Source organism: Panulirus ornatus, chromosome 37 (genome assembly GCF_036320965.1).
Source record: "Panulirus ornatus isolate Po-2019 chromosome 37, ASM3632096v1, whole genome shotgun sequence".
Taxonomy (NCBI): domain Eukaryota; kingdom Metazoa; phylum Arthropoda; class Malacostraca; order Decapoda; family Palinuridae; genus Panulirus; species Panulirus ornatus.
In genome coordinates this window covers 17618833-17642823 of record NC_092260.1, presented here as the reverse complement: position 1 = coordinate 17642823, position 23991 = coordinate 17618833, and the positions used below count along the sequence as shown (strand labels likewise).

At 38.4% G+C, this 23991-nt stretch overlaps 1 protein-coding gene across 2 annotated transcripts in view; it reads left to right on the top strand.

Annotated features, from left to right (window-relative positions):
- LOC139760550 (BRCA1-associated protein-like) overlaps positions 1–23991 on the top strand; it is a 158272-nt gene that overhangs the window by 110768 nt on the left and 23513 nt on the right. For both annotated transcript variants that reach the window (XM_071683882.1, XM_071683881.1), the window contains one exon: positions 4949–5075. In XM_071683882.1, the coding sequence (XP_071539983.1) occupies positions 4949–5075 (127 nt within the window). The remainder of the gene's footprint in view (positions 1–4948; positions 5076–23991) is intronic.

Genomic DNA, 23991 nt, shown 5'->3' with positions numbered 1-23991 from the left:
AATAATTTCCAATGTTCGTGATTTGTATGAATGACCATGTTATTACCAGGAAAAGCAAATGTTTTGGCTGGCTCAAGGATGGCTACTTTGGTTCATGCCATAGCATCTGCAAAACTATCCAAGACATACATTGTATTATCTTGAAGTATCATCTTCATTTGTGTGTCTGCACAGTCATTACTGCCATGTTCATCATTATTCAACATTATGGGGATACAAGTGCAGTGGAAAAGCAAACAGAAAAGAGCCAGATGCCTTGCCTTGCTGTTATGTGCACATGTAAGTTCTGGAAAAACCAAGTCAGAACTTGTCTCCTCATAAGTTGAAGTTTTTTTTTTTTTTTTTTTTTTTTTTTTTATACTTTGTCGCTGTCTCCCGCGTTTGCGAGGTAGCGCAAGGAAACAGACGAAAGAAATGGCCCAACCCCCACCCCCATACACATGTACATACACACGTCCACACACGCAAATACACATACCTACACAGCTTTCCATGGTTTACCCCAGACGCTTCACATGCCTTGCTTCAATCCACTGACAGCACGTCAACCCCTGTATACCACATGACTCCAATTCACTCTATTTCTTGCCCTCCTTTCACCCTCCTGCATGTTCAGGCCCCGATCACACAAAATCTTTTTCACTCCATCTTTCCACCTCCAATTTGGTCTCCCTCTTCTCCTCGTTCCCTCCACCTCCGACACATATATCCTCTTGGTCAATCTCTCCTCACTCATTCTCTCCATGTGCCCAAACCATTTCAAAACACCCTCTTCTGCTCTCTCAACCACGCTCTTTTTATTTCCACACATCTCTCTTACCCTTACGTTACTTACTCGATCAAACCACCTCACACCACACATTGTCCTCAAACATCTCATTTCCAGCACATCCATCCTCCTGCGCACATCTCTATCCACAGCCCACGCCTCGCAACCATACAACATTGTTGGAACCACTATTCCCTCAAACATACCCATTTTTGCTTTCCGAGATAGTGTTCTCGACTTCCACACATTTTTCAAGGCTCCCAAAATTTTCGCCCCCTCCCCCACCCTATGATCCACTTCCGCTTCCATGGTTCCATCCGCTGACAGATCCACTCCCAGATATCTAAAACACTTCACTTCCTCCAGTTTTTCTCCATTCAAACTCACCTCCCAATTGACTTGACCCTCACCCCTACTGTACCTAATAACCTTGCTCTTATTCACATTTACTCTCAACTTTCTTCTTCCACACACTTTACCAAACTCAGTCACCAGCTTCTGCAGTTTCTCACATGAATCAGCCACCAGCGCTGTATCATCAGCGAACAACAACTGACTCACTTCCCAAGCTCTCTCATCCCCAACAGACTTCATACTTGCCCCTCTTTCCAGGACTCTTGCATTTACCTCCCTTACAACCCCATCCATAAACAAATTAAACAACCATGGAGACATCACACACCCCTGCCGCAAACCTACATTCACTGAGAACCAATCACTTTCCTCTCTTCCTACACGTACACATGCCTTACATCCTCGATAAAAACTTTTCACTGCTTCTAACAACTTGCCTCCCACACCATATATTCTTAATACCTTCCACAGAGCATCTCTATCAACTCTATCATATGCCTTCTCCAGATCCATAAATGCTACATACAAATCCATTTGCTTTTCTAAGTATTTCTCACATACATTCTTCAAAGCAAACACCTGATCCACACATCCTCTACCACTTCTGAAACCACACTGCTCTTCCCCAATCTGATGCTCTGTACATGCCTTCACCCTCTCAATCAATACCCTCCCATATAATTTACCAGGAATACTCAACAAACTTATACCTCTGTAATTTGAGCACTCACTCTTATCCCCTTTGCCTTTGTACAATGGCACTATGCACGCATTCCGCCAATCCTCAGGCACCTCACCATGAGTCATACATACATTAAATAACCTTACCAACCAGTCAACAATACAGTCACCCCCTTTCTTAATAAATTCCACTGCAATACCATCCAAACCTGCTGCCTTGCCGGCTTTCATCTTCCGCAAAGCTTTTACTACCTCTTCTCTGTTTACCAAATCATTTTCCCTAACCCTCTCACTTTGCACACCACCTCGACCAAAACACCCTATATCTGCCACTCTGTCATCAGACACATTCAACAAACCTTCAAAATACTCATTCCATCTCCTTCTCACATCACCGCTACTTGTTATCACCTCCCCATTTACGCCCTTCACTGAAGTTCCCATTTGCTCCCTTGTCTTACGCACCCTATTTACCTCCTTCCAGAACAGTTGAAGTATTATCTTAATTAATGTGTCTGTTTAGTCATCACTATCATATTCATATACCATAGTATAACAGAGCTGAAAAAACAGTGGAAGAACAAGCAGAAATAAGACAGACTCTTGCACCTCCACTGAGAGACTCCTCGCCCTCGTATCATCTGCAGATGTAAATAAATGCTTGTGGTGCTATCTACCAAGGGAAATGACACCAAATATGCACTTGTCTACTTAGAATGTTAGAAAACACATCTGGACCCACACAAGTTACCTTGGAAATAAAATTAAGAGAATATAAGTGACCCAAGTTAACTTGGGTTGATAATTATTTACACAAATGCTCAGCCCAAGAATACTAAGAAAAGGGAATGGGTTAAGTAGTATGTAGGAGAGGTCATCATGTGTTAGGGCAAAGGTGGCCATGCTTGAAAATGTAATAGTCCTAATGTTGTTATATGGATGTAACTTTTCGACCCTTAATGCAAAAGAACAGAAGACAGGTATGTGCTAGAAATGAAAACCTGAGAACATGTGGTGTGAGGTGGTTTTGATCATGTGAGAAGGGAGAGTGCAAGAGTGAGTTGTGGTAGTAAGTGCAGTCTGACTGAGAGAGTTACCCATGTGAGACAATAAAAGGAGGCTTGCATTTGAATATAATCCAGTAGGAAATAAGGAATTGTAGTCTGTGTGTGGTAGGGACTGAGGCACCATTAGAATAATTGTAAAGGAGAAGAACTAACTGTAGGAAGATATTAGAATCACATTCACCCATACATTATTATGACATTGTAGTTATGTTTAATACGGCTTTAACAGCAATGATCTATTATTATTCCATAATGGCACCTAATATGATGTAATGTGGATAAGAAAATAATTGGGTAACTGTTCATACTGTATACTTGGCCAAAACTAGAGTATGCTATCCTGGCTTGGTCACTGCACTTGAAGCATAGAAAGCTGATAAAGAAGGCCCAGTTGATATCAGAATTAAGAGAGCTTAGTTACAGCAAGAGAATAGAGGCCAAATTTTGTCCACTGTGGAGGAAAGAAGAATTAATGAACAAGAAATTTGTTCAAAATGATGTAAAGAAGTATTTTTATAGTCATAAAGTAGTGGATGAGTGGAATAATCTGAATAATGAAATTGTGAATGCAGACAGCATTTAGAAATTCAGAAAGATATGTGATAGTAGAGAAAGTTTGAGATGGGCCTCTACATGTGTAAAATTCATTCCTTATAATGCACAATAGTTTATTGCAATTAGGTATTTACATTATACCACCTCTTTCTTTCAAGTAGTAGGTGCAATGGCTCACCTTAATTTTTTTCATTCATAAACTCACAAGATGCTAATTTTCATCTCTTGATGAAATTATTTAGTCTTTTCATACAGAAGTGACCTTGAAATAGATATGCTATCTCATACAGAAGTGACCTTGCAATAGATTTGCTATCTCAGCAACATTGCTTAACCCACTTGCTCCCTTGCAAGATCAGCTGATTTACCTCCATGCATTATTTTGTTCTTAGCAATGCCTCTACTTTAATCAATAGCTTCTCCATGCTAAAAAGCACCGAATAATCATTTGGTTGTTGCACTACAGATTCTTCAAAAATGATTAGTCAATCAATTATTAGCTCAAAGCTTTAACAGCTTTTGACTTTGTTTATTGATATTGTATATTGTTTTTCATGTCATCAGCACTGAAAGGTTCCCTCTGTTTATGCAATGACTTTTTGACTCTTGCTTCTTGATATTGTATGTTGTTTTTGTTGTTACAGCACTAAAAGGTTCCCTCAGTTGATGCAATCACTTGCCATTGTCTGATTTCTTTAGAATTTCAATTTTCTGTGTCATAATAAGCATAACATTCTTCTTCACACTACCAAATGATACTATCACTTGGAGGCTTGTGTTTTCATTTTTTCATGCTTTTTCACCATATTCTGTGTTAGCGAAATAGTGCCAGGAACAGCTGAAGAAAGGCCTCACTCATCCAATTTCTAGCTGCCATTTTTAGTTGACTGAAACCATATCTCCTATCCTCACATCCATTTTCTAATTGTCATTTTTAATGCACTAGGACCATATCCCTTATCCACAACCAGGCCTGACAGACCTTTCCATTGTCTTTCATCACTGGATCAGTCCATTGACAGCACATCTCTCCCTGTATACCATGTCACTCTAATTCACTCTATCCTTTGCACACCTTTCATCCTTCTCCATGTTCTGACCTGATCACTCAAAATCTTTTTACAACCTCCTCTCAATTTTTGTCTTAGTATTTCAAACTATTTCAGCACCTCATCAGCCATCTCAACCACACTTGTCCTATTACCATGCCATGCTCCAACCCTTTCATTACCGACTTGATCAAGTCACCTTTCAGTATGTTCAATTATAAGGGCTGAACAATGGACATGATTGAGATGCAAAAGTGTGAAATATGTTATGTTAGCACATGTTAAACAAAGCAGCAGTCTTCAAGAACTTATGTTCCATTTTTATGGGAATCTCATTTAGGCAGACATGTGAATTTAGAGAGTTTCTGGACTTTGGATGTGTTGACCTGATATTTTCTACCTCTTTGTCATCCACTTATATGAACTTTCATATCATGCATTTCAGTTTGCTAATTTTTCCCATACATGTACAGGTCACACAGAGCTGCCCAACTGTCCTGTGTGTCTTGAGCGGATGGATGAATCAGTTGATGGAATCCTGACCATACTGTGCAACCACTCTTTTCATGGAGAATGTTTAGCCAAGTGGGGTGATACAAGGCAAGTTTCTTGTTTATTTGCTTATAAACTTTCATTTTATGTTGAAATACTTATTCATAATTGAGACCATCCAATAAAAAGCACTTTAGACCTTATAGAATGGGAGGTCAGAATTGTTTAATAGAATGATCACCTTCACAACCAGTAGCGAGCAAGAAATAGTAATTCACTAATCTAGAATTTAGTACGTGTATCGCATCAACTTTGTTGATTATGAGTTAATTTCATCCTGCAGGTGGTAGCTAACTCACCATAAGGCAAGAAACTAGTCAGCTCATTATGATTATCTTTTTGGATAACCCACAGTGGTATGGAGAAATTTACGGTTGTTAAGATTATCTCAGGCAGAGTTGTATTAACCATTACAGATTTTTCTGTAGAATGAAGAATGAAAGTCCTTGTTTACATGTAGGCAGTTCAAACTGAAAGTTGTGGAACGTGGAATACAGTTTTGTAATGATAATACTGGGAAGGCTGAAGTTGACAATAGACTTGTTCAAGGGTGGAAATGTAGGGGTGCACTGAAATCTTTGGTGAAGTGAAAACAATTTTGTGTGGTGTATATAAGGAGCTTTGATTTAGGATTACTTGTCTCAGTGTTTATAGGTGGCTTTAAAACACAAGTGTATATTGGTAAGGATTACTTCAAGATGAGAGCAGTTGAGATTAACTATTTTTATAGCTTAGTTGGAATTATGAGGATGTATAGAATGACAAATGAAGATGTTAGAATGTTATGTCATTCTTTTTTTTATGTCGGTTAAAAGAGCACGGGCAGTAGAGGCCCTAATCAAGGCCATCCCATTAACACTATATATTTATACTGTAGAAAGGTGCATAGATGAAAGTCTTTTAAGATGGTATGGATATGTAGAACATTTGGCAGATGATAGATTGTTCAATAAGGTACATGTATATAAGAGTACAGTAGTAGTTATGATGAAGAGAGGTAGACCACAGAAGAGATGGATAAATGTAATGATAGAACTGATGAGGCCTAGGATTATTTCAACTGCAAAAGCATGATTTGGGGTCATATTTAGTGGAAGCAGTTTGTTTATGGTAAGGATAGGAACGGAGACTGTCCTAACTTGACAATTCAACTTAATGCGTAAGTGTAGAAGTCTAAGTTTTACCATAATACACAAGGTATGGTTGAGGATGCATGTTTGCAGTTTCAGAGGCTTTATGTCCCTGATCCACCCCATAAAATTGGGAGTGGAGTAGAGATAATGGAATATAGTAGGTTGTATTGAACAGGATTATCATGATTGTCCTTTGCATACCCAGGTTGTAAAGGTTTTTAAAAAGAGGTCTTTAGTATTTGTTAAAAGGAGGTCGCCTACTGATTTAGTACGTTGGGACAAAACTTTCATCACTCAGTGCCTATGTTCGATCATTTTAAGTTTTTCACTATTCACAAGCTCCCAGAGTGTCCTGTTTTTAAATGTCACAGAGCATTACAAGTATCTCATACTTCAGAACCATAACTGGTATTTGAACCTTATACAGGTTAATGGAGTTCAAATAATGATGTGGAAATTCTGGAGGATTATCATAGTCATGATTGTAGGCTGCTGAAGGTCCAGCATGAAACTACTATTCAAAGGAACCCATTTACTCACTAAACATTATGGAGATGAACACAAGTGATGTCAAACATAAGCATCCAGAACTATTCAGCCTGCTTCAGAAACAACATACATAGATGTCTCATCCAAGAAGCCATACTTCATTTGGATTCAACCTCCCTATCTTCTGTGACTACATAACCCTGAAACAGAAAAATAAGGACAAAGAAGTTAAATATTTGTACACCACCAGCATCCTATCAAACATGAATGAGCACACAGACTATAAACAGTGAAAGAAGCCTTAAAGTATTAACCATAGAAATAAAACTTCATAACACCTTTTGCAAGATGATTAACACATACCTATTCTTTCCAACATCACTACCACCTGCCCTCCCAGACACATTCCCACCTTGCTAAACCTGACCAACACATCCAATGTTTTTGTATGTGAAGATACAGTACTCGCCATCCTGCTTGGCATAGCAGCCATGCCCAAGATTCCATGGTGAAATACTCATAAAGTAAATGCATCCTTTTAACATCTTGATCTACTTAACTACTTAGCTAGCTTTCCTACCCACTACCCTTAAAGTCTAACCTCTCCAAAAATTATCTTTTGCATACCAGCTGCATACAGACACCATTTGGCATGTGCCACATTAACTGACCTTTGACCATCTGTCATTTCTGATCATATTTCACCAAACCCACCCAACTAATAAATCCACAGATAAGATAAGAAGAAAAGAGTATAAAGTACAGGAAAATGGGTTGGCCGGCATGTTTATAGTACATAGAATCCAAGCTCCAGAACTTCGCCTTGGATAACTTCCTGTTGCTATACCATGCCATATCTCATATGACAAATATTATTAACCAGGTCAACAGAAAACACATATGACATGAATATAGAAAGCAGAACAACTTGAACTTCACCTCATAAGTTGCAGACCTCATGAAACCAAAAATCCACTCAGAAGAAACCTCCCAGCAACTTACACCTTAAGATAAATCCAAGCTGTGAACAACCTCATTACCAACATAATTACTTAAAAGCATGCAGTAGATTGGCTTTCTTCCTTGATATGGTAAATGACAAAATTGGTATAACTCAATCAAAACCTTAGAGAGCAGGCCCTGGCGGCATTTCAAACTACCATTTAAGACACTTTGACCCTTTAGTAAATCAAGGACTTAAACGTCTTCTACCACTCTTGATTACTCAACCAAGTTGAACACATCTGGAAGCTTACCAACATGGCACCCATTGTCAGCAATCAGTATTCATACTCCTCGAAAAACCAATGCACAATGAAGTCAACTTTTGGGTGTAGAATGGCAAGCGGTGAGAGTAAATGAAGCAAGGGGAGTAGATGAGAAACTGGAGATATTTAGGGAAGCAATACTGACATGTGTGAGAGAAATGTGTAGCATGCAGAAAGTCAGAGGTGGTCAGCTGAGTAAGAAATGGTAGTAAGTGGTGGGATGATGAAGTAAAGTTGCTAGTGAAAGAGAAAAGAGAGGTGTATGGGCTGTGGGCAGTACTTGCAGAAAAGGAGTGCAAATGATTGGGAGATGCACAAGTGAATTTAATAGGAGGACAAGAGGAAAGCGCAGGGGTTGAAAAAGAGGGCAAATGAGGTTTTGGGGAGCAAGTATCAGTAAACTTCAGCGAGAATTAGATGTTTGAAAGGAGAGTAATGGTGTGAGAAAAAAGAGAACAAATGGGGACATTGGTGAAGGGGGAAAATTGGGGAGTGGTAACACTTAGTGAGGAAGAGATGGAGTATTTTGAAGGATTGTTGAATTTGTTTGATTATGAGGTAGCTGATGTATGCTGTTTTAGCTGGGGAGGAATGTAAAGTGAGAGTCGTGGAAAGTGGTTTAGTGAAGAGAGAAAAGGTGGTGAAAGCCTTGCATAAGATGAAATGTGGCTGGAGTGGATGTTATTGCTTTTGAATTTCCTAAGAAAGTGGGTGACTATTGTTGATTGGTTACTTAGTGAGTGATTGTATTGTTGATTGATTAGTTAGTTTTTTCAATTTGCGTATGGATCATGGTAAAGGGCCTTAGGATTGGTGGAATGCATGTGTAGTGCCATTGCTTAAAGGCAGAGGTATAAGTTTGTTGAGTGTGCCTGGTACATTGTATGGTAATGTGGTGGTTGACTGGATAAAGGTATATACAGAGCATTAGCTTGGGGAGGAACAGTGTGGGTTCAGGAGTGATAGATGATGTGTTGGATCAGGGGTTTGCTTTAAAGAATGGGTGTGAGAAATACTTAGAGAAACAAGGATTTGTATGTGGCATTTATGGATGAGGAGAATGCATGTGATGGGGTTGATAGAGATCCTTGTGGAAGGTTATACAGATTTATGGTGTGGAAGAAAAGCCACTAGAAGCAGTGAGAAGTTTTTATCAAGATTGTAAGGCATATGTGTAAGTAGAGAGGAGAGTGGGTAGTTCCAGGTGAAGATGGGTTTGTGGCAGGGGTGTGTGATAACACCATGGCTGTTTGATTTTCTTTATCTTTGGGGTGATGTGGTAGGCATATGCAAGAGTCTTGGAGAAAGGGGCAAGTATTCTTTCTATAGGGGATGAGGAGGACCTGGGAAGTGAGTCAATAGTTGTCTGCTGATGACACAGCACTGGCATCAGATTTAAGTGAGAAACTGCAAAAGTTGGTGTCTTGCGTGTGTAAGTGTGCATGAAAAGAGGAAGTTGAGAATAAATGTGAGTAATGGCAAAGTAGCTGTCTTTTCTTTCTGCCTTACCCACACCTGGACTACTGTCTACAAACATACAGTCTCTCCTGGTCATACATAACACTTGACAACAAGTGACTCACACAGCTCATTCTTCATAACTAGATTTTCCTGTGAAGAGCACTGTGTGCTGGCCCTGCCTTTTGGGAAAATGATAGGAGCAGTATATGGAAGTTGTAGTTAGAAACATCTAGGAAGGAGCTTTAGGGAATAGTAGTAGGTAGGAATATTAGGCAGGAGCATTAGATAGTAGTAGTAGGTTGGAGCATTAGGTAGTAGTAGACAGTAGGAACGTTGGGTAGAAGCCTCAGCAAATACTGCACTAGAGTTGCCCTATGCCAGTAGCTTGTTAAGGGTGAAGCACTAAAGGCTATGAAGTGGCACTGGATTTCATTAGTTCTACCGACTCTTTTGCCATGGCCGCCCCCTTGAAGGAGTTCCAGGAGGGAACAGGCATAATAGGTATAGATAGAAAGATATATCAAAATAGTTTTCTCCTTGTAACTTCATTTTTGCAGTTTGATAAAAAATCTCTGAGTAATTTCATGGTTACTGTACCTGCATTTCAGCTGCTTATGTGCCTAAAGGACTGGGTTACACGATGAGAAATATGGTATTTAATGCGTAAGCTTTAGTGAGTTTTCGAAACATTAGATTCCAAGTTTCAGTCCATCAGTCTGCAGAATTACAGCTCTTCATGCAGTTTAAAATGAAGCCCTTGACTTTGGTTTTACCATATTTGGCTTTCAAAAGTTCCTATGTTTATGCTGAGAATGATTTTTCAATGCCACACATGTTGATCACATTTAATTTACCCAAAGGATCTTTTCTATCAGATTTTTTTAATTGATTATATTGCTGAAGTAAACTAAATTGACATGGAAGTCCAGATATGTTTTATTTTTTATCTTGGTTTGATTGAGTCCTGGTGTGTTTTGGCTGCAGCATCCTTGAAATACTGGTGTGCTGCATTATTTGGACATAGGTATATCCAATTTGGTCATCAGCTATCAAGTTTTTTATGTAGCTTAAAAAATGTGAGTTACATTTACGTCATGACATTCACCTCTACCTTAGTGTATGTTTTTGGCTTGGCATGTCAAAAAAGAAAAAAAAAAGAACTAGAAAAGCTCAGGACTGCACGGCTTCAGGGTTATAGGGAATGGATGACTACTCGCCATATTCATGACATAAAGTTGACCAAGCACAACACCCATTGGTTTTATTAGGAAATTGCTGTATGTGTGTAATAGGTCTTCAGTAGTAATTGCAGTCTAGCAGTTTGATCTGAGAGATCAGAGATTTAGGTCTGAACATCTCATATATGTTAAGTATTGAAGAAACAATCAAAACTGATTTATGTCATCAAAATTCATTGATACCATCTTTGCTAGAAGGTTGTAAGTTTAGAAGAAAATGGTTTGAATTTGATTTCAGGGTCTCTTATGTTTAGCATTATTTTTTCCTTATTGATAGCTTGATTAAGACATGCTGATACTCAGAATGGATCATATTTATGCTAATTGTTGTAATTATATTTCTAGGCTATCAAATTCACTCAGAGGATTTTAGATTAAAGTTTGTGTATATTGATATAACATCATGATTTGGATTGTTTTATGTGAATATTGCTATACACTTGATATATCAGACTAGCATACCTGAATGACCTAAATAGCTGTGTACTAAACATACCTCTCTTATCATGGGTCATACACAGCCACCATGCTGCAGAGGCCCTCGTGTAAGTTAAAAATGTTATGTCACGAGCACCATGCATGAAGGAATATATTTTGGAAAGAGTGAAATGTTGTCGAAATGTCACTAAGACTCCAGGAACTAAATATAACATTACAGACTGGAGGACACATTTTTGTGTTGGTTTTTAGATCAAGCAGTTATTTTGATGCTGAATGTATATTGAGCAAGCCTGAATGTTTTTTGAATTTTTTTTTAACTGCATTGATATCTTGTGAATAAGAACATATCATTTCATGATATTTTCATTGAATAATGAGTAGTTAATTAGCAATTCTTTTGGCTATAGTTTCTCTTTATCCTCATTGAAAAGACCTTTTTTACCTTGATGTTTGACAGCATATTCCTCCATATTCCGAAGACTTTGGAGGTATTCTTTCCGAAGAGCCTATTTTACCCATTGATATTTCACAATTTTTTTTATCATTTTTCTTGAAACCTAGAAAAATGTTTTTAAAGAAGATAGAATTAAAATTTTAAGGATTTGTTGGTAACTTCCTTAATTGCAAGAACACAAATGATCATTGAGAGTTAGTGACTGTTAAAGATAGTCACTTTGAGCATTTTTTCACGTCCTATTGCTCTTAGACTTCCTCTGCAGTATTTCTGGCCCCTGTAACACTTTTAAACATATTTCTTATCTTTTACTCTTAGAAGTAATATTTCTATTCTCATCATTATGTAAACAAATTACAGAGCTACATATACAATACTGTTTAAGGATGAATGTGATTCATATTGCTGATGAAAAGAAAAATCAATGTTAGTTGTAGTGACACCTCGACAACATAGAGTATACCACTAATGTTTATCACAATGGGGAAATGGTTGTACTGAGTTAGAATGGCAAGCATTTATCAGGGATACCATCTTTTGCTGTTTGGCAGGACTGTCATGTCCATCACACACAAACTTAAAGTAATTGCATGGCTGGAATGGGTGGTGGTTTTGTTGTATAACATGGACCATAAGTTAAAGCATGAATACACCCGAATCACTAGCATGTAAGTACTTTTTAATGAGAAGAATCAGTTAATGAAACTTAATAGTCATTTTGAATATGTGAGCATTTATATTATATCTTTCAGGGAAGGCAGTTCTCAAAAGTTTATATTTTGCTAGTAAACATGTTAAGATGAGTATTTTTAAATCTTTATAGGGAAAGATTTCCCTTTGCTACATGCTGATCAAGGATATTATTTTATTTTGATGTAATTTTTTTTAGATTCCATTACATATCTCGTATTATATGGGGAGTATTGTACTAGGCATTTTGATTTAGAATCTCATGTAACGCTGTGTCACTTTCAACATACAATATTGAATAAAACTTTGCCAGCTCTGAACCGCCCACAGTCTCTTCTCAAATCCCAAGACTGAGTGTTATTTCTTCATTGTTTTGCTAAAAGTAGAACTTAGATTCTATTTCTCTCCAGGGTTGGTTTGTCCTGCGAGTCATGAGAGATGTCTTGGATCACCAAGAGTTAGAAACCTTTTCTTCCTCTGTTTAACTGGTAAGGCATATGCCTTACACCCTTCATTATTCACCTGCTAGGTAGTTAATGGCAAGGCTTAGCCCAGATCCACCCTCTGACTAGTCAACAACTCCTCAGCAATAATGTTGACATCCCCAGGTTGTTAGATGAGACACAGGTCATTATATTTCAGCACACCAAGATGATACTAGATCAGTCCAAGGTACATACACTTGGAGCTCTTGGTGTTCTGTAAGGATTTTGTCAAATAAAGCTCCCTCGTTCCATGTGTCATCACTGGGGGATATGAAAGATAGGTATTAGCCATCATTGTTCCCAAAAAGTCCATATGCCCCTGTTAGTATAAAGAGGATATACTGGTTGATTTTTTCAACTGTGACTGGCTGATCCAAGTAAGATCGAAGGCCCCCCATGTCAGGATTCTACTGCATTGCTAGTGAAGTAGTATCCATCATCACTGTTAATGTGTAATAGTGCATAATGGAATCTTGTCCTTTATAGAAGCATATGAGATCAGCTCATATCCTAGGTCATTGCTGGGGTTAAGAGGATGAACCAGTGTTCCTACAGTACTATTTCTTGATTAGCCTACTGATGTTACCCTTGCATACATGAGGAAGAGGTTTATTGCAATGTTTTTGTTTCTCCCAGTTTACAGCCCATGATTATGTATGTCAGGATTTATAGTGTTTTGTATATTTACACTATTTGAGTTTATGATTAGCAGATACTGTGTTCCATATGTTTGATTTGCGGTAGAGTAAAAGTAAAACAGGAGGGGAGGATTTCCAATCTCTCACTCCCACCCATTTTAGTTGCCTTCTACAGCACACAGGGAATAAGTGGGCAGTATTCTTTCTTCCTTTTCCTCAGGGATGATATACAAAGAAAGGCCTCATCTGCACACATCCATTCTCTAGCTGTCATATGTGATGCACTGTAACCACAGCTCCCAATCTACATCTAGGCCCCTCAGACCTTTTCATGGTTTACCCCAGATGTTTCACAAGCCTTGGGCTGTCCATTGACTGCATGTCCACCCCAGTACGCCACAGCATTCCAATGCGTTCTATTCTGTGCGTACCTTTCACTCTCCTGCTTGGTAATAAAAAGTGTGGTTGAAAGAGCAGAAGAGGATGTGTTGAAATGGTTTGGACATATGGAGAGAATGAGTGAGGAAAGGTTAATGAAGAGGATATATTTGTCAGGTGGAGGGAATAAGGAGAGGTCGGAGACCAAATTGGAGTTGGAAGGATGGAGTTAAAAAGATTTTAAAGTGGTTACGGCCTGAACATGCAGGAGGGTGAAAGTCTTGCATGGAATAGAATAAATTGAAATTTTGTGGTATACTGGGTTCAATGTGCTGTCAGTGGACTGAACCAAGGCATGGGAAACATCTAGGGAAACCATGGAAAAGTCTGTAGGGCCTGGATGGGGATAGAAAGTTGTAATTTTGTTGCATTACACACGATAGCGAGAGACTGAGTGTGAACGAATGTGGCCTTTTTCAGTCTGTTTTCCTGGTGCTACCTCGATGAAGCAGGGGTTGGCGATACTGTTTCCTGTGGGGCAGGGTGGCACTAGGAATGGATTGAAGGCAAGCAAGTATGAATATGTACATGTGTATATATTGGAAAGGATCACGATTTTGTGCGTGATCAAGATATTCCTATGAGTCCACAGGGAAAATGAAACATGATAAGTTCGTAAGTGCACTTTTGTGTAATAATCACATCATCAGGGGAGATACAAGAGAGAAATATGTCAGTTGATATACATCGAAGAGACGAAGCTAGGACGCCATTAGGTAAACATGTTGGGCCATTCTTTCATTCACGTTTATCAAAGGGCATCCTAGCTTTGTCTCTTCGATATTTATCAACTGACTTATATTTCTCTCTTGTGTCTCCCCTGATGATGTGATTATTACATGAAAGTGCACTTAGGAACTTATCGTGTTTCATTTTCCCTGTGGACTCATAGGAATGTGCATATATGTATATGGCTGTGTATGTATATGTGCATGTATGGGTGTTTATGTACATATATGTGTATATGAGTGGATGGGTTGTTCTTCATCTGTTTCCTGGTGCTACCTTGCTGCCGTGGGAAATGGCGATCAAGTATTGTAAATAAATGAATATGTGTATAGATATGTATATTTGGCCGATTCAAGTGAGAAACTGCAGAAGTTAGTGACTGAGTTTGGTAAAGTGTGTGAAAGAAGAATGCTGAGCATAAATGTGAATAAGAGCAAGGTTATTAGGTTCAGTAGGGTTGAGGGACAAGTGAATTGGGAGGTAGGTTTGAATGGAGAAAAACTGGAGGAAGTGAAGTGTTTTAGATATCTGGGAGTGGATTTAGCAGTGGATGGAACCATGGAAGTGGAAGTGAGTCACAGGGTGGGGGAGGGGGCAAAGATTCTGGAAGCATTGAAGAATGTGTGGAAGGCAAGAACATTTTCTTGGAGAGCAAAAGTGGGTTTGTTTGAAGGCATAGTGGTTCCAATCATGTTATTTGGTTGCGAGGCTTGGACCGTAGACAGGATTGTGCGGGGAAAGGTGGATATGTTGGAAATGGGGTGTTTGAGGACAGTATGTGGTGTGAGGTGGTTTGATTAAGTAATGAAGGGTAAGAGAGATGTGTGGTAATAAAAAGAGTGTGGGTGAGAGAGCAGAAGTGAGTTTATTGAAATGGTTTGGTCATGTGGAGAGAATGAGTGAGGAAAGATTGACAAAGAAGATATGTGTGTCAGAGGTGGAGGAAACGAGAAGTGGGAGACCAAATTGGAGATGGTATGATGGAGTGAAAAAGATTTTAAGTGATCGGGGCCTGAACATACAGGAGTGAAAGGTGTGCAAGGAATAGAGTGAATTGGAACGATCTGGTATACTGGGGTCGACGTGCTGTCAATGGATTGAATCAGGGCATGTGAAGTGTCTGGGGTAAACGATGGAAAGTTTTGTGAGACTTGGATGTGGAAAGGGAGCTGTGGTTTCAGTGCATTACACACAACAGCGAGACACTTTTCCTAGCACTACCTCGCGCATGTGCAGGGGGAGGGGGATGCCATTTCATGCATGGCGGGCTGGCGACAGGAATGGATGAAGGCGGCAAGTATGAATATTTACATGTGATTGTCCACAATCACATGTTTACCAAATGGCATCCTAGCTTCGTCTCTTCGATGTACATCAACTGACTGTTATATTTCTCTCTTGTGTCTCCCCTGATGATGTGATTATTACACGAAAGTGCACTTGGGAACTTTTCGTGTTTCATTTTCCCAGTGGACTCATAGGAATATATCTATATATATTTAAAGTCAATTGCAGGCTTCTGTTTTGCTTGGCCATGGGACTGATTGTTCATTGGTTTGTACTATTTATAGCTAATCTTGTAAAGATTGATTGGTATTACATTCCTTGTAGAGTCTTATGTAGAAACCTTAGAGCTCAATATTTCTCTCAGAAATGGTATTTGTGTAGAAATATTACTTTTCACAAAAACAGCATATCTCTGAATACTATCTGAAGAACTTTTACTAAAATGCTCAGGAATGATTATGTTTACATCATTAAGTTTTAAGTACAGACAAAGTGTGCATAATATAGACAGCTAGAAGAATTTTACTCTTTCAGTTTACAGAAATAAATGTGAATTATTCATTTACTTCAGATACTGTCTTCACATCTTTCCTTCTGTATTTTATTGTGCTTTGAACTGCATGTAGTACACTGTAATACTGGGGTTCTAGCTTCTCTTTAAATCAGCCTAAGCAGCTTATTGTGAGTAGCACCTAGCACCTGTCTTTTAGCATTATTGTAGATACTGTAGTTCCACTCATGCACAGACACATGGCATTGGTTAATTGTACTTTGTACTTCGGTAATTTCATGTCACAGAATAGACCAACTGGAACAATGTTGTCTGGCTGAGTTTTTAGACAACCCTTTTGCTGCATAGTTTGATTTCAAGGAGTGCCTCAAAACTAATTATCTGCTGAAAAATTTGTTTTTATATCTTATTTGTCTTTCATTTTTTCAACGTAACTTTTTCTTGAAGTTTATGACTTGATCATTAGTGAAGCCTTGAAGTCATGAAAAATTTGAAAATTGCAATAATTAATTTTTACTTACAAATATTGTTGAAAGTCAGTTTCAGTTTTAATCAACTGAAATTGATAAGAATGATAAAATATCAAGCCTAAGGTATTCTGCAAGAATGTAAATGCAATGTACAATTTGAATTTTGCAAAATATCTATAAAGAAAGAATAGATTATATATATATAAACAAATGAAAAAAATATACATTTATTGTAAGCTTTTTTCCATTATACGTAAGTGAAACTGACAAGGAAACTGAAATGTCAAAATGCATGTCAAATATGTGAAAAATCTGATAAAGCAAAATGCATTATATAAATAAATAATAACGGAAAATGAAAAACATATAAGAACAATTCTTCTATTCCCCATTTCCAGGTTTGCTAGAGGGAAATGTTTTGTGAAGTACAGCTGTCCTTTGATCATCATTGATTCATTAACAGAAAGTTCTCAGTTTTTGCAGGTGCAGTATGTCATACACTGCAGTTTATTCATCTTGCATTATTCAGTAAAGTATTGGTATGATTACGTACAAACAGTCATATTGTAGAATTTTTATTGTCACGGAAATAAAAAGCTGCTCTGATATAGTTGGTGTTAATTCCTTGTCAAAACACATTCAAAGCCTAGTGTATGGAGAAGCTGGTGTGAATCCTCAGAATATGTCAGTTGTTAATCACACCCATTTTGGTTTCTAAAGCCAAAAATAAAGCATATTAGGTAACTTTCCTTATGTGAGAGACAAATGATGTCATATAAACCTTTAAGCAGCTTATTGTAGTAATATAACTAATATAAAGTCACGTGAAATGCTATAAAACAGGAGGAAGTTTAAAGGGATGCCTTTATGGTGGTAGATCAGCTGGCAAGTCAGCTTTGTTTGTCTGTTTTCATAATGTGTATGATTGCTAATGAATAACAACATGCAGAAAACGTGACAGGTGTTTTAAATCCTCTAAGGTGTTTCCAGATTTTGAAGAAAAGTTAAACTTTTTAAAGATGGGTAATTCTCAACCTTGCAGACATGGGAAAAATAGTTATTTTGGACATCTCCAAGTATTGCAGCAAGAGGGTTAATAATGTATTGATGTTGTACAGTCTAACATCGAGAATCTGTTAACTGCTTGCCCAGAAACTTTAATTATTCAGCGAATTTAATGCCAATCCACATTTAATCAGAAATATGGAAAATCAGCAGCATTGTTCTTCAGAATTACACTGAGAGAAAATGGGAAATAGGCCGCAAGTGTTTCTGGGTGCATTTGTCAGTGAATGTTCCACAGCACTGCTTCACTTGGGAGTTAATTACATCAGAACAAATATGTAATGTGTACAATAAAAGAGAACATGAAAATATTACAGGAAATTGCAAGGGGACTGACTCTAAAATGCTTGTGTACAGTTTATGCCATGCATTGGTTCTTCCACCATTAGTGGCATAATAAAGAACTGTGATCATCTGTTGAAATTTTACAGTGAAAGTGTATCAGACAAAGCAATTAGTGAGTGAGCATAAAACTTTGCACTGAGCAAAGTATGTAGATCATGGTAAGTGCTGTATGAATGATTTTGTCAAATCTGTAGTAAAGTTGTTCTTTCCAAATCAATGCCAGTGATAAAAGCCAAATGGTTTCATGAGGAATTGAAATTCCTTGCAGTGTCAGTGCATTCAAGGCTGACTGCAGTGGGATAAGAGTAGGCATGATATTCAACAGTTAAAGGTCTTTGATGAACAGTTTTTTGTTGAGCAGGAAGCAGTGGAAATATACAACAGAAGAAAATTAGTGGCAGATGAAGGACTTAGCTCTGAGAAAATTTATGATCAGTACAGTACTGCCTTTCAGTGGAAGTGTATGCCACATAAAACACTTGCAGGTGCAGAGAAGGTGACATACAGAGTTGAAGATTCTAAGAGAGGTTTATTGTGTTAATGTGCACAAATGCTTCTGGAATACATAATTACAAAATCCTGATTATTAGGAAGAGTGCAAAACCTCATAAACTAAAAGGCATGGTAACTAAGCCTGTCATTTACAAGGCAGATAAACATGCCTGGGCCTCCTACGATGAAGTAACTAACTAGTATTTGAATGGTTTTATACATGAAGTTTATGCTCATTATTTGAAGTAGGGCTGCTAGCAGATTGTAAAGTTGTTCTCCTTATAGACAGGTACTGAGCATACTTTCTTGTAGACTAATTGGATGCAGATAACTTCTTCCCTCCATGCTTGCCTCTAAATTGCACTTCATTATTTCAACTAGTGCATCAAGACATCAACAAATCAATGAAAACTCATTGCAGAGAAAGTTTCAAATCTCATCATGGAAAAGTAGGTATAGATGACTTTTATAAAAGATATGCAGTCAGAGGTGCTTTGTGAACCCTTATGGATACTTAGGACATTCAAACCACACTGAAAAATACATGGATCATAATACATCTATCAGCAGTGCTAAAAAACACATAGAGATTAACCAGATGACTTAAGAGGTTTTTGCATTATTCAAGAAAAATCAAGAGCTGCATATCTTTTGTATGATTATGCATTACTGATGGAAAGTGGTATTCCCAAATACTTAAAAAGTGATGATGTAATGATGTGGATAAACAACTGTATCATGAAGATGCAGCAATCCAATCAGTTGTAAACCTAAAGCTTGTGGAAAGTGATGATAGCAATCAAGTTTCATGGTATTATATTTCTGTAGAAGAGTATATTAAGCTTTTTATGGATCATTCGCTTTTGTGAGCTGAAATACATGAGACAGAAGATATCACATTCTTTTATTTGGGAAATGGAAAGGGCCGTGCCCAACCCAAAGAAGCATGCATTTTAAAGGACTTTTAGGACACAGATGTAGATTTTTTAATGGATAATTCCTTTAAGAACATTGTATTGCCTCAACCTCTGGTTTAATGTTATATGCCAGATTCTCCTTCAACTTCCAAGTCTGCTGACCCATATGTATCTCTTGACACCTTTATTTAACGTTTTAGTTTACCTTACAATTTCTGTTTTGGAAGAGGAGACAATCAAGATCATTTGGTAGGTAAATAAACCATATTACACAAGGTGGTGTGGACATCAATTAACTGTTATGGTTCAAAGTGCTATGAACGGCAGTGATAGTGGGTGATGGGTGATAACCCAAACAAAGGATGAGTCATTAGAGTTGCCTAGAGACCTCAGGAACCTACAAATGCCAATGTTAGATGATTATACTCCTTTTCTAGGGACTTAACATGTATTTAGTGCTCATCACTGCCCATGTTGCCTTTTGCCACAGCTATATCACCTTTGTTTTGGATTAGCCAGTAAAATAACATTTTTTTTTAACTTGATGAGGAATGCTTAACTCTTAATTTACAAGAAAAAAATAGTGGTTTGAGTTTTTTGTGCCCCAGTCATATAGATAAACAGTTGTGAAATTTTTATGCATAGTCATCATTAGCAGACCTGGTAAATGTGCTTTTTTTTATAAGCTAAGAATGGTTAAGTCTTAATTGTAAGAAAAAATAATGTTTTGAATATTTTTTGAGTATCTTTTTCCTAAAAAAAAAAAGTGAATTCTCCAAGTTTTGCACACTGGGAGGCTGGCTGAAAAATCAGTTGTTTTGTTTTCTGTTGTTGTATACACCTTTGTATATTTATACTATACTTTACCTATATATATCGCTGTTTCCATGTCAGCGAGGTAGTACCAGGAAACAGATGAAGAATGGCCCATCCACTCATATACACATATAATTACATAAATGCCCACTTATGCTCATATACATACATATACATATCAGCATATATATACATATACAAACACATACGCAGACATTTACATACATACACATGTACATATTCATACTTGCTTGCCTTCATCCATTCCTGTCTCTACTCCAACCCACAGGAAACAGCATTGCTACCCCCTGCTTCAGCGAGGCAGCACCAAGAAAACAGACAAAAAAGGCCACGTTCATTCACACTCAGTCTCTAGCTGTCATGTGTAATGCACCAAAACCACAGCTCCCTATCAGCATCTCGGCCCCACAGACCTTTACATGGTTTACCCCAGATGTTTCACATGCCCTGGGTCAGTCCACTGACAGCACTTCAACCTTGTTATACCACATCGTTCCAGTTCACTTTATTCCTTGCACGCCTCTCACCCTTCTGTATGTTGAGACCCTGATTGCTCAAAATCCTTTTCACTCCATCCTTCCACCTCCAATTTAGTCTTCTGCATCTCCTTGTTCCATCCATCTGTGACACATATATCCTCTTTATCCTCTTTGTCAATCTTTCCTCTCATTCTTTCTATGTCCAAACCATTTCAACATGTTCTCTTCTGCTCTCTCAACCACACTCTTTTTATTTCCACACATTTCATTTCCAACACATCCACCCTCCTCTGTACGACCCTATCTATAGTGCATGCCTTGCAGTCATATAACATTGTTCCTTCAAGCATACCTATTTTAGCTCTCCTAGATAATGTTCTCTCCTTCCACTTATTCTTCATTGCTCCCAGAACCTTCACCCCCTCCCCAACCCTGTGACTCACTTCTGCTTCCATGGTTCCATTCACTGCTAAGTCCACTCTCAGATATCTAAAACACTTAACTTCTTCCAGTTTCTCCCCATTCAAACTTACATCCCAATTAACCTGTCCCTCAAACCTCAAACTCACAAGTTTCTCCTTTCGTACACTTTTCCAAACACAGTTGCTAACTTCTGCAGTTTCTGACTCAAATCAGCCACTAGAGCTGTATCATCAGCAAACAACTGACTCACATCCCAGACCCTTTCATCCCAACGGACTGCATACTCGTCCCTCTCTCCAAAACTTGCATTTACCTCCTTAAACACCCTATCCATAAACGAATTAAAGAACCATGGGGACATCACACACCCCAGCCACAGATCGACATTCACTGGGAACCAAACACTCTCCTCTCTTCCTACTTGTACACATGCCTTACATCCTTGGTAAAAACTTTTCACTGCCTCTAGCAACTTACTTCCTACACCAATTACTCTTAAGTCCTTCTACAAAGCATCTCTATCATACACATATGTACATACACATGTACATATTCATACTTGCTTGCCTTCATCCATTCCTGTCTCTACTCCGACCTACAGGAAACAGCATCCATAAATGATACATACAAATCCATCTGTTTTTCTAAGTATTTCTCACACACATTCTTAAAAGCAAATATCTGATCCACATATCCTCTACCACTTCTGAAACCACACTGCTCTTCCCCAATCTGATGCTCTGTACTTGCCTTCACCCTCTTAGTCAATACCCTCCCATATAATTTCCCAGGAATACTCAACAAACTTATGCCTCTGTAGTCTGAACACTCACCTTCATCCCCTTTGCATTTGTACAATGGCACTATGCATGCATTCTGCCAATCCTCAGGCACTTCATGATTCATACATACATTGAATACCTTACCAACGAATCAACAACACAGTCACCCCCTTTTTTTAATAAATTCTACTGCAGTACAATCCAAACCTGCTGCTTTGCCAAAGTCCATCTTCTGGAAAGCTTTCACTAACTCTTTTCTCTTAACCAAACCATTCTCCCAGACCCTCTCACTTCGCACACCTCCTCAACCAAAGCCCTCCATATCTGCCACTCTATCATCAAAACTTTCAACAAACCTTCAAAATATTCACTCCATCTCCAGCTCACTTCATCACTACCTGTTATTGCTTCCCTACTTGACCCCTTCATAAATGTTCCCACTTGTTTTCTTGTCTTGTGCACATTATTTACCTCCTTCCAAAACATCTTTTTATTCTCCGTAAAGTTTAATGATACTCTCTCACCCCAACTCGCATTTGCCCTCTTTTTCACCCCTTCCACCTTTTTCTTGACCTCTTGTAGCTTTCTTTCATGCATCTCCCAGTCATTTGCACTCCTTCCTTGCAAGTATTTTCCTAATGCCTCTCTTTTCTCTTTCACTAACAACTCTACTTCTTCATCCCACCACTCACTACCCTTTCTAATCTGCCCACCTCTCACCTTTCTTATACCACATGCATCTTTTGCATTGTTTCCCTGAATACATCCCGTTCCTCACCCACTCCCTTCATATCATTTGCTCTCACCTTTTGCCATTCTACACTCAATCTCTTGTGGTGCTTCCTCACACAAGTCTCCTTTCTAAGCTCGCTTACTCTTACCCCTCTCTTCTCCCGAACATTCTCTCTTCTTTTTTGAAAACCTCTACAAATCTTCACCTTTGCCTCCACAAGATAGTGATCAGAAATCCCTCAAGCTGCCCGTTTCAGCACATTCACATCCAAAAGTCTCTCTTTTACATGCCTATCAATTAACACATAATCCAGTAATGCCCTTTGACCATCTCTCCTACTCACATACATATACTTATATATATCTCTCTTTTTAAACCAGGTATTCCCAGTCACCAGCCCTTTTTCAGCACACAGATCCACAAGCTCTTCACCATTTCCATTCACAACACTGAACACCCTGTGTACACCAAGTATACCCTCAAGCACCACAGTACTCACCTTTGCCTTTAAATCACCCATCACTAAAACCCGGTCTCATGCATCAAAGCTGGTGACACAATCACTCAGCTGCTTCCAAAACATTTGCCACTCATGATCTTTCTTCTCATGACCAGGTACATAAGCAATGAAAAATGTGTGGAAGGAGAGAATGTTATCTCAGAGAGCAAAAATGGGTATGTTTGAAGGAATAGTGGTTGCAACAATGTTATGTGGTTGCAAGGCATTGGCTATAGATAGGGTTGTGCAGAGGAGGGTGGATATGTTAGAAATGAAAAGTTTGAGGACAGTATGTGGTGTGAGGTGGTTTGACCGAGTAAGTAATGAAAGGGTAAGAGAGATGTGTGGTAATAAAAAGAGTGTGGTTGAGAGAGCAGAAGAGGGTGTGTTGAAATGGTTTGGACACATGGAGAGAATGAGTGAGGAAAGATTGACAAAGAGGATATTATGTGTCAGAAGTGCAGGGAAGAAGGAGAAGCAAGAGACCAAATTGAAGGCGGAAGGATGGAGTGAAAAAGACTTTGATCGATTGGGGCCTGAACATACATGAGGGTGAAAGGTGTGCAAGGAATAGAGTGAATAGGAACAATGTTGTATACCGGGGTCAACATGCTGTCAGTGGATTGAACCAGGGCATGTGAAACATCTGGGGTAAACCAT